General features: G+C 53.9%; 1 protein-coding gene across 3 annotated transcripts in view; it reads right to left on the bottom strand.

The window, feature by feature from the left end:
- Positions 1 to 11518, bottom strand: part of LRSAM1 (leucine rich repeat and sterile alpha motif containing 1) — a 37787-nt gene that overhangs the window by 8585 nt on the left and 17684 nt on the right. For 2 of the 3 annotated variants that reach the window (XM_090274753.1, XM_090274754.1), the window contains 10 exons: positions 10681 to 10811; positions 9083 to 9112; positions 8573 to 8695; positions 8142 to 8281; positions 7308 to 7352; positions 5437 to 5507; positions 4399 to 4498; positions 2721 to 2808; positions 2350 to 2424; positions 822 to 902 (listed from right to left, as the gene is read on the bottom strand). In XM_090274753.1, coding sequence (XP_090130879.1) covers positions 822 to 902; positions 2350 to 2424; positions 2721 to 2808; positions 4399 to 4498; positions 5437 to 5507; positions 7308 to 7352; positions 8142 to 8281; positions 8573 to 8695; positions 9083 to 9112; positions 10681 to 10811 — 884 coding nt within the window. The remainder of the gene's footprint in view (positions 1 to 821; positions 903 to 2349; positions 2425 to 2720; positions 2809 to 4398; positions 4499 to 5436; positions 5508 to 7307; positions 7353 to 8141; positions 8282 to 8572; positions 8696 to 9082; positions 9113 to 10680; positions 10812 to 11518) is intronic. The other variant, XM_090274755.1, reaches the window with a different exon arrangement.

Here is an 11518-nt window from a genome sequence, read left to right as displayed (position 1 = left end):
GGAAGTGACCGGCCTAAGGTCACACGGCACATCTGTGGCCGACCTCAGACCAGGACGCCAGCCCCCAGTGCTCCTTCACTGTGCGGAGAAGCCCATGAGACAACCTAGGACTTTGCACCGAGAACAGAAGGGTCTGCTCAAGGCCTGGTGCAGGGCGCATGTCCTTGCACACCACTGACACAGGCCCTCTGTGTACGGCTGGGCAGATGGAGATGCAGAGAAGGGGAAGGGCCCCCCTCTTCCCCTTCCTGCCCAGGTCACCCCGCAAGACTGTGCTAGGGCAGAATCCCGGTCCCGGACTTGCAGTCCTGAGCTGTCTGCCAGTCCCTGCTGCCCCTCCTCTGTGAGCAGGACACCAGGCAGGAGCTCAGGGAGAAGCTATCTGCAGGGAGTGACACAGTGACAGCTGGGTCCTCTCCTCCAGACACTCTTGGGGCACCAAGAAAGCTCCTTCCCCAAAGGCTGCCAGCCCACGAGTTGAACCAGCGCCCCAGAAGCATGGCTTACAGAGACAGGGAGCTCAGCAGCAGCCCCGCTCCGAAACAAAGAAAACGCGGAGATGGAGATGTCACCTGGGTGAGCCTTGGCAATGAAGCCCTCCTTCCTCTGACCCTCCTACCTAGCAACAGGCTGACCGGACCCCTAACCTTGGCCTGTGCTCCCATTGGCCTCTGGAATCAGGCCGCCCTCCAATATCACGGCCACAGAGGAGACCTGCCCTGCCTGTTGGGGAGCCACTGCCAAGAGGCATGGGGGCACCAGGTGGGGGACTTTATCCGGGGACAGGGGAGGGACAGGGCAGGCCGGGGAGCCCTACATACCTGTAGTGCCTCTGTGTCCAGGGATTTCCTCTTTAACTCCAGCTGTGTCAGCTGCAATAACTCAGTTTCTATTAACTTAATCTAAACAGAAGATGAGAAGGGTTTTTTATTCACATTAACCATAGTTCAGTTCTGTGCCTCCGCTCTCTGATGGCCCAGGGCGGGGGACTAAGAGTCTTTTCTGGGGGATCTCTGGAGTAAAGGGGTCCTGAGTGCTTTTGGGGGAGGGTGGACATGCCTGTCCTGGCGCAGGGGCCTTGTCAGAGTGGGCGTGAAGGAAGGGCTTTCCTTCACGGTTCAGGCCAGAGCAGACACAGGGTTCTCCCCGAGACTCCTCCTGGTCCAGTTCTCTTGCTTCCTCGGCACAGCCGTCACGGGGGGAGCAGGGGGCAATGGAAGTGGCTGAATTATAGTAACAGAAGCAGCTGATAGTTACTGCGGATTCTCTGTGCTAGGGCTGTGCCGGACACACTGCGTGTATCGGTTCATCAGTTCTCCTCCAGCTACTTGGGGGTATTATTGCCTCCATTTTACAGACAAGGACACTGAGGCTCAGCGAGATTAAGTAACTCGCCCCACAACACAGAGCAGGTAGGTGAGTGAGTCCCTTCCCTGGGATGTGCCTGCTTGGGGTCCAAAGGGGAGCAGTTGGCCTGGTGCGTCGAAAGCATCTGAAGTAAGATTGCCTAGGGGCCACTGCACACGCTCAGGGTATGATTGGGGGCTTTGGGCCCTGGGGGTTAGACCCCACAGCGATCTGTACCCTGTGCCTATGACCCTATGACCCTCGTCCCTGAGTTCCTATGTCCCCATCAACCCCTGGTCAGAGGAATGAGCTTCATGTCTGGCTATGTGGGATTGAAATTAAAGAGGGAAATAAAAAGGTAAGTTGGTTTTGGCCCAAAAGGAAAAGAATAAAAAGAAAACACAACATGCAAAATGTGAAATTCAGGGTGGGCGGAACATGACGCGATGAGCACTCCCACAGCCTGAAAGCCCGCTCCGTCTCCCGCCCACCAAGCGCGTCTCCCCCTCGGGAAAGCCCAGCAGGGAGGGCCTGCCCAGGGCGGGCCAGAAGGTCAGCAGCAGAGCCTGAGGGGAGCGCACCCCTCCCCTCCAGGCCCAGGTCGCCCCCAGCTGACATCAGGGCCTCACTGCTCCCTCAGCTGGGAAATCCAATCTGTCCCGGCTCACAGTGGACGGGGTCCCTGGGGAGGGTCAGCACAGAGGCTGCCCCAGGGGTCACGACCACCAGCTGCCCTTCCCCGCAGCCCTGGGCAGCGTGGGAAACGGGGAGGACAGGGCACAGGCTGGGCGCTCCGCTCGCAGGGCTGCCTCAGGTGCCTCCCAAGAGCCCCTGTCCGGGCTCTGGGAGGAAAGGGAGGCTCCGAAGGGAGGCCCCTGCTGAGCTGCCACGGGGAAGGGCCAGGACTCGACCCTAACTGCCACCTGCCCAGCCACCTCTGCATGACTCTGAAAGCCAACGAGACAGGTCTAGAAGGGGGGCCATGCCCCACCCCCCACTCACCTGGTTCCTGATCTGCCGATGCATCAGGTCTTTCTTCACCTGGAGAGCCTCGAAGGCAGCCTTCTGCATGGCGCTCTGCAACAGACCGCACGGCCTGCTGAGCGGGCGGGCGGCCCCGCTTTCCCAGTGGGCCAGCCTCCACGGTGTGACCCCTCCCTGCCCTATCAGTCCTTAGGACGGAGCCCCCGCAGCATGGGGAGTGGGTGCCACCACGGAAGGCGGGGGTCGTCTCTGGATTCCAGTGCCCAGCAGAGGCCTCTCCCTGTCCCTCTCTTCCCGTGGCTTGTACCAAGTGCACGAAGCATGCTGGTGTCACATGTCGCCTGGGACAGGGTTCCCCGTCCGCCCTCATGCCCGGGGCAAGGGCTCACCTCCTGCAGGATCTGGCTGATGGCTTTGTTCTGATCCATCTGCTGCCACGCCAGAATCTGCTGGAACTGCTCGTCCATTTCAGCCATGCTGCCAGAAAGACAGCAATTCATTTACTCTCTCAACACTTTCTGAGCACTTACTACGCGCCAGGCACCTTGGAAGAGATCACGATAAACCATTTATTTATTCAACGATACTTATGGAGCCCCAGTGTGGGTGCAGTTTGTCTGAATCCCAGGGCCCCGGACACAGGGGATGAAGTCCTTGTCTCGGGCCGGGGGACATGACCTCCAGGTCCTCCCATTCAGCCCTCCACTGGAACAGGCCTCCCGGGTGCGCCACGCGAGGCCTGAGAAAGCTGTCCTTCCCACGCGCTCATGTCTGCACGCCCCACCGCAGCATTCCCGGCCCTCTCGGCCCCTAGGACAAGTCTAGGGATTTTGGCACAAAAATCCAAACTCTGCAGCCTCATGTTTGTCCACACTTTGGTACGATCTTGGTTTTAAGTTTGTTGATTGGACCCTACGTGGCAGACCTGATGCTCACTAGTGCTCATTAAATGCTCCAGCAACCGTAGGGTAGTCCTGTGCTTTATCCCCATTTTTCTGACATGAAAACTGAGGTTCAGAAAGGGAAAGGAACTCTCCTGAGACTTCGCTGATACTAACGGAAGACGTGCCCATGCCCCCAAGCATGTCATACACCAGGAAGGGAGGGAGGAAGCCCCGCCCCCGAGGACACGGCGGGGCTGGCAGCTGTGCCACTGATGGAAGAAGAAACACAAAGGCAGCCAGGGCTCCTGGCCTGTCCCCGTCTGGGGCACCTGAGCATCGAACAGGCTTTTCTCACCCGGCTCTGCCAGCCACCTAAGGCTCCCTCACCAGGCAAACCCACAGTGTTGCAGTGACCCCGGACAGTCAGACCCAGAGTGGCCATCGGCATTGAAGGCAGCCCCATCACCGTCCCCTCCAGTGCACCCTGCCCCGACCTGTGCAGACCCTTGGTGATGATGAGTGCACCACAATCAAGAGCACAGCCCCAGTCTGCCTGGGTTCGAATCCTGGCTCTGTCACTTGAGAGCTGTGTTTCCTTGGGTGTGTCACATGGCATCTCTGAGCCTGAGCTGTGATTATAAAGCGGGGCTAGTAACAAGGTAGCTCCCAAGAGATTCCATGAGCTGATGCATATCACTTGGCTGCGTGCCTGGCACATAGGAAGTGCATGAGAAGTGGTAATGATTACGAGCACACCTGAGACCTGTGGGTTTGGTTCCAGACCACAGCAATAAAGGAAGTGTTGCAATAAAGTGAATCATGAGGACTTTTGGGTTTCCCAGTGCATATAAGAATTACGTTTACATTATACTATAATCTATTAAGTGTGCAATAGCATTATGTCTCAAAGAACAATTACATACTTGAATTAAAAAATTCTTTATTGTTAAAAAATGCTAACCACCTGAGCCTGTAGGAAAAATGGTCCCAATATATCTGCTGGAGGCATGGTTGCCACAAACCTTTAATTTGTATTGTTGCTTTATCACGACCCAACACAGAATCATGAGGTCCAGTTAGCAAATTCATGCAGACCAGTCTCCACTGGCCGGGGCCAGGGCATTCCCTGGGCTCAGAGCCGGCCCCCCCAACCCCTTCCTCAGGAAGCCCCTCCTCACCTTACCTGGAACAGGCCTGTCGGACCAAGCTGTGCCTCTGAGACTCATAGGCCATCTGGATGAAACGGTTCTTGCAGCTCTCGGCCAGCATCTGCTGCATGGCGGCTGCAGAGACACGGGGACGGGGCTGAAAACGGGGCCGCCGCTCCTGCGTGGCCTCGCAGGGTTCACCTAGTCACCCACCTGATAGTCGCCCTTAAAAGAAATCTTTTTGTTTAAGCTATAAAAGTAGCTTAAGCTTGGAAGATTGCCTAATTGCAAAACACCGAACAGCACACACAAAATCTCCTATAATCTGTCACCCAAAGATATTATTACATTTTTATATATATTCTTCCAGTTAAATGTTAATGTATATTTTTGGGTTTTAAACAACTAAAGTTAAAAAATTAAAAGAGAATTGAACAGATATGTGTATACCCATGTTCATAGCAGCGTTATCCACAATAGCCAATAGGTGGAAACAGCCCACATGCCCACTGACAGATGAAGAGAGTAACAAAATGTGGTATGTCCATGCAGTGGAATATTATTCAGCCTTAACAAGGAAGGAAATTCAGAGATAAGCTACAGCATGAAAGAACCTTGTTACATGAAAGAAGCAGTCAACAAAAAGATCACTACCATAGGATTCCACTTACATGGGAAACCCAGAGTAATCAGATTCATGGAGACAATGCAGAATGGTGTTGCCGGGGGTGGGGGGAGGGGGAATCATGAGTTGTTATGATGGGTATAGAGTTCCAGTTTTGCCAGATGAAAATAGTTCTGGAGATGGGGGTGGTAATGGCTGCGTGATAATGTACTTAATGCCACAGAACTATACAATTAAAAGTGGTTAAAATGGTAAATTTTATATCTATTTTACCACAATAAAAAAAATTAAAATGTTACCACACTAAACATATCACTTCTTCTTATGAATACTTCCCCTCTCAAAGGGCTGGCACTCAGCACCCACTGTAAGTGACTGTCTACCCCTGCCCCCCATATAGCCGAGCTCTGTTCCCATGACCCCGTACCCTTCCCGCCCTGAGACTCACAGGCAACCTCACGTCTTCGCAGGTTCTCTGTCTCCTCCTGGGTAATGGACATCAACTGTTCCATTCTTATTCTAGAAAAAAAAACCCATCCATTTATTCAGCAAACATAACATTTCCAAGAGGGAATCCCATCAGATGAACAGCACCTCCTTCAGGAAGTCCTCCTTGATGTGCCAGCCTACACGTGCTCCTGCTGCATCACACACCTCCACTGGGGCCGTTTACCTTTGGCCTTGTAGTTAAGAGTTTCTTGCATAAAGAGATGAACTGGGCAAAAGATGCAAACAGCCACCTCACTGATGCTTAAATACAAGTGACCAATAAACATATGGAAAGATGCTTAACATCACTGGTAACTAGAAAATGTGAGACCTTTCCACTTAGCAGATGGCTGAGATTAAGAAAACTGACCCCCACTGGTGATGGCCACGGAGGTGGCGCAACGGGCCCTTTAATACCCTGGTGAGAAGAGGAAACCGGAAGAACATGTTTGGGAGGGCAGTGTAACAATACCTATCAAATGTCCTTTGACTATTTCCTTCAAAAATAGTCATGTAAATGCATGCAGGTATATTTAGAAGATATTCACTGGAATTGTGATTATGAAAAACTGGAACCAAATGTTCATGAACAGAGGGCTAATTAAAGAAATCATGAAATAATCATGTAGTGGAATACCCTGTAGCTATACAAATAATAAGGTTTCTGGCATGGAAATACATCCATGATATAATAAATGAAAATTAAAAAGTGCTGAATGGAAATTGTAATAAAAAAATAAAAACATAAACGAAAATATAAAAGGTAAATTATGCGTATGTATGGACATGCATGTTGCGTGCGTGTGCACATTTTCCCCCCACCCTAAACTGGCTATAGTGGCATGGAGGGAAAACCCCTTAATATCTCTGCAGGGTCGGACTTCATTGCTTCCCTTGAGCACCTCTGCCCCAGGCCCACAGGCCGCTGGAGGGAAGGATGTTTGGTGCGGCCGGACCCCAGGCCCAGCACAGAGGGGCAACCGATAAGTGTGCGTTGGCCACAGCTTGGCCCTGACCACCTCCGGCTACTGCAAGCACCACAGTTTAGGTGGGTGGGATGATGGGGTGGCCCTGCCCCCTGGTGAGGGTGCCCTACAGCAGGTCTTCCCAGGCAGCCAGGCGCCTAGAAGGCTGGGCATGAGGACAGCAGCAAAGTCCACGCTCCTACTTTGGGATCTGAGAGAGCCAGGAGGGGTCCCGTTAATACCAGGGGAGAGGAGAAGGCTGCCCTCACAGCCCCCACCTTCCCTTATGACCGCAGCGGTGCACCGCAGTGCAGGGAACCTGGAAAATACTCAAAACACCGCCTCTAACTCCCACCTCTGAAACACATCCAGGGTGCGCACTGGGGCTGGGTCTTTTCGCTTTCTGAGCACAGAAACGTACGGAGTATCTCCAAGAAAGGACAGACTGCAGACCCCACTTTTCCACTTGGCACTGTATTGTGTCTCCTTTAAAAAGGAATGTTCTTCTACAAGATCTAAATGGCTACAGATTATTCTTTCGTGCATAATTCATGTAACCAAATTCATTTCCCCCCAGAAATGTAGCTTTTTTGGTAATTTTTTATACTGGAAATATAGTTGGACATTACACATACATTCTTCCTCACACCTAAGTTTCTGTCAGGGGAATGTACTTCACCAAACTTGCAGACAGGGGTTCTTTTTACTTCAATGGTCTCTAATGAGGTGAACTTCCTCAGAGCTTTAGGACAACTTTCTAACATAACCCCTGAGAATCACAAGACAGCCTCACCCCAAAGCCACCCCCATCCTCTCCTCCTGGAAAGGAGGCGGCGCAGGGAACGCGCCCGAGCAGGACACTTACCTTTCATTTTCCAGTGACTTCAAAATCTCAGAGCTTTTCCTTTGCCTGCGGAGAAACCCACGGAAGACCTGAGAAACCCAGGAGAGGCCCCTGCAGCCCTCGCCAGCGTGTCTGCTTCCACCGGAGCTGCCCCTCCCTGCACTGGCTGAGCAAAGGGGCTCAGTGAGCAGGCTGGGGGCTCTGCGGCCTCAGGGCAGGCACTCAACCACTCCAAGCCCTGGCTCCTCCACTGGGACAGAGGAACAATAGTGACAACCAGACCCTCATGGGGTATCTGCAAAGAGGGAGTGAGAGAGTGCCCACGGAGTGCGGCGCTCAGGGTCCGCCAGCCAGGGGTGGCAGAGGACCCCGCGGAAAGCACCAGGAAGCCTGGATGTGGCAGCGGGTGTGGCGAAGGTCCGCTTCTAAAGAGCTCTTCCCTCTAGGGACCCCAGCCAGACTTTCTCCGGCCCCCTGAGCTCTCTCTCCAGCTCCCTTCCTCCCAAACCCTGCCAAGACCTGCTCCCAGCAGCTCCTACTTGGGTGAACGGAACCCAAAATATTGGACCAGAGGTGATCTGGACTATCTCGTTAAATCCACTCATCTCACAGGTGGGAAACCAGGGGGGCACAGGCCTGGCAGGTGGCCGCCCCTCAAGGGGCAGAGCCTGTCACGCCCCATCAGTGTTCTCGCCCTAAGGTGATGCAAAGGGCAGCACCAAGACTGGATCCTAACGAAAACCCGGGCAGGAGTGGGGTCTGCGATGGGAAGGAGGACCCCCATCCTGGTTCCTCCAAGGGTATCACGTGGGAGGGGGTCTTTGGGCTCGGGGGCCGAGAGGACGGCAGCCTGACCTCTGGTTGTCTTGCAGGAGCTTCTGGATCCGGGCGGAGATGCACTGCTCCGTCTGCTTCAGCTGCGCCTGCAGCTGCTGACGCTCGGCATCGAGGCAGCGCCGGTGCGCGCTGAGGCCCTGCTCCAGCCGGGACTGCTCCTGCGGCGGGACAGGCGAGGGTCCTGAGCGGCTGGGCCCGTTCGGACGCCGTAGGACAAGGAGGGGCCCCCCCGACTGGGGTTAGGAGAATGGGTTTCCCGTCCCCATCCTGCCAGCCCTTTCCATGCGACTTCGGACCTCGTCCTCCCCTTGCCAGGCCCCGGAGGACTCTGGACTAGGTGATGTAAAGACCCCCGGGCCCTGGGGTGTGGAGGTGAGAGCTCACTCCCCCTGCCTTCCCACACCAGGGGGACCTCGCTGCAGTCGGGGGCCCGTGGGCCGCTCACGAACCTCCCTGACCATCTGAAGGATCTCGTCCCTCTGGCTGCTGCTCTGCTGCAGGAGCTGCGCGTGCTCTCGCTGCCCGAGTTCCAGGCGCCGCTCAAACTCAAGCTTCTCCAGCATCTTCTGTTCCTGCAGGAATGCAGATGCTGGTGAGGACTGGGGAGCAGCATGAACCCACCCCGAAGCGCTGCACAGCGCAGGCCGCAGGTCTGAACACGGAGCAACCCCACAGGGCCCCGCTGGGAACAGAACAGGCCGTCCGCTGGCAGAGGCCAATGACTTAGAGCCTGGAGCTGGGCTCAAAGTCTCCGAGCCTCAGTCTCCTCATCTGTCAAATGGAGCTACTCTGCCACCTCCCGAGGCTGGGGGGACGGGCTAGGGTGATGTCTGTAAGAGGAAAGCGTTGCTTCGCCCTCGAATTCAGAGGCAGGAAGAACTCGCTTCCTCAAGCCTTTTACAACTGCTGAGATGTTTAAGGAGAAGAAAAGTGACAGAGGACAGAAGGCGTTTTCTTACCTTCCTCTTCTCATAGTCTGAGAACCTATTCTGGGGGGAAAAGGCAGCGGTCAGAGAAGGCGGGCGGCCTGACACCACGCAGCCCCCCAGCCCAGCCCAGAGCACGGCATCCGCAGGGTGGGGTGGGGCTGAGGGGCGGTCCCAGTGGGCCCCGAGGGCTGAGAACCATGGCGCTGGCCCACCATAGGAAGGTCTTCAAGACAGTTCTGGGGATGCAGCACTGAGAAGGCCAGGCACCCAGAAGAGGAGACCAAGAAATGGGATGTGTGAGTCCCCTGCGTGTCTGCACAGCACACCCGCAGGACACAGCCCCGGCCCACCCAAACGCTCCCCGGTGCACAAGGGCACCCGCCTAAATGCCCGCAGGATCGTTCAAAAGCGTGAAAACACTGGAAGTAGTGCAAATGTCCATTAACAGGTAACGACTTCAACGAGTGAATTATTACACAACTCAAATAATGGGGTGAACGTGGGCATAGCTGCAGAGAAGGATGCCTGCCATTGCTCACTCTGTGTGCGGCATGAGTCTGCTCTTGTACAAACAACATCAACGAAACTCCAGGCCGACACAAAAGTCATTAATCAGTTCAGGGTGATTACCTCTAGGGGTGGCCTGCAGGGCCGGGGGTGCCGCCCACTTACAGTGTGTATTTCTGTGTTGTTTAGATTTATAACAAGGAGCACGAATGACCTCTGTACCTAAACATCAACACACACACGTCTCTTTGGGTACCCTCCTACTCCTCGGCCTCTGGACCAGTCTCTGTCTGCGCTATACAAGCAGCACCCTATAAGGAAATAGAATTGTTCCTATCCTGAAGTAGGAGTAATGTTTTAAGACTTAAATCTTTAGTTATACAGAAAATAACTAAACATATTCTCCTTGTAAAAAATTAAAACTCAAGTGCCCACTGAGCACTCCTAGTCCTAGCCCTGGCTACCAAACCCCACCCCGTGTATCGTCCTCAGACCCAAGCCCACGCATGTCCTTACGTGTAATTTGTGCGTTTGGAGAAACATATGTACAGGCATACATCGTTTCATGCTTCACTTCATTGCACTTCGCAGGTGCTGGGTTTCCATCAACGTTGAGGTTAAGATCCTCCACCAGCAAAAAGTTTACAACTTACGGAAGGTAAGCTGGCGTTTTTCAGCAATAAGGTTGTTTTTAATGATGGTATGTACATTTTTTAGACACAATGCTATTGCACATTTAATAGACTACGGTATGGTGTAAACATCACTTTTATATGCACTAGGAAACCCCCAAATTCACGTGACTTGCTTTATTGCGGTCTCTGTTTCACTGCAATGGTCTGGAAACAGCCCCACAATCTCCCCAAGTGTCTGTATGTGTGTGCGTGTACTGGGGACCTCGGAGAGCCGGCCTGGACAGCAGGGAGGAGCGCGGCACCGCTGCTGCGCGGGGACCTGGTGAGGTGGGGTGGCCGTAGCTGGCCACACAGAACAGTCTACGCACGTCGGTCTGAGTGGAGGTGAGTTTTAGTTTGGCGGAGGAGACCAGAGGCTGCAGCTCTGAGCTCCCCCCCAGTGCCCAGCGCCCCCTCTCCACGTGCCAGCAGGCAGGTGCACCTTACCTGCCACTCGGCCTCCTCCCTGGAGAACCTGTCCATGGGCCCATCAGGGCTGTCCTGGGCGCTCTCGGCTCCATCTTGCTCTAGGACTGGCAGCAGGCACTGAGAAGGGGCGTAGTAGTCCAGCCCTGACTCTGCAAGAGGTGACACCGGTTGACCACGGGGAGGAGACAGCTGCCAGCTCCCGCCGCCCTTGCCCTCCTCCTCGGCACCCTGTCCCACCCCTGCCTCAGGCCCCTGCGCCCCTGCCCGAGACTGGGCCCTCGTGTTGCTCACCAGTCCTAACGCCTGGGCCAGAATGTGGCCAGTGCTCAGTAAGCTTCAGCTCAGTGAACAAACAGACACACCACCTGCCTCTTTATCATCCAAGTGGAAATAAGGTGGAAAAAAGCCTGAGGTTAGTGGTTGAAGGCTGGGTTCCAGACTCAGCCTCACCCATGATTTCCTGTGCGTGAGACCTTGGGCAAGATGCTTGCCTTCTGGTCCTATGTACTTTTTGCCTTATTTTCGTTGATTTGTAAGTGCTCTTTATATATTATAGCTAATGACCTTGGGCCTATGATATATGTTGCCACTATCTTCTTCTAGGGGGTAACTCGTCCTTCTAGCTTTGAGATAAAGAAGTCTCAGATTTTAATGTAGTCAGTTATCTGCCCGCCACACCAAGGATATAAATAGGCAATTCACAAGAAAAACTAAAACTGGGCAGTAGATGTATGAAAAAATATTCAAATAATCAAGGAGATAATATGAAATATAATAGGCTCCCTTGTTTGTCCATCATATTAGAAGACTGTTAAAGACAATACCAAGCGTTAGCCAGGCTGGGGTGGGGGAAGGT

This window comes from Furipterus horrens, unplaced genomic scaffold (genome assembly GCF_987537825.1).
Source record: "Furipterus horrens unplaced genomic scaffold, mFurHor1.1.pri manual_scaffold_4, whole genome shotgun sequence".
In the NCBI taxonomy this organism is placed as follows: Eukaryota; Metazoa; Chordata; class Mammalia; order Chiroptera; family Furipteridae; genus Furipterus; species Furipterus horrens.
Note: the sequence above shows the minus strand (reverse complement) of the source record. Positions and strands in the feature narration are given on the sequence as shown.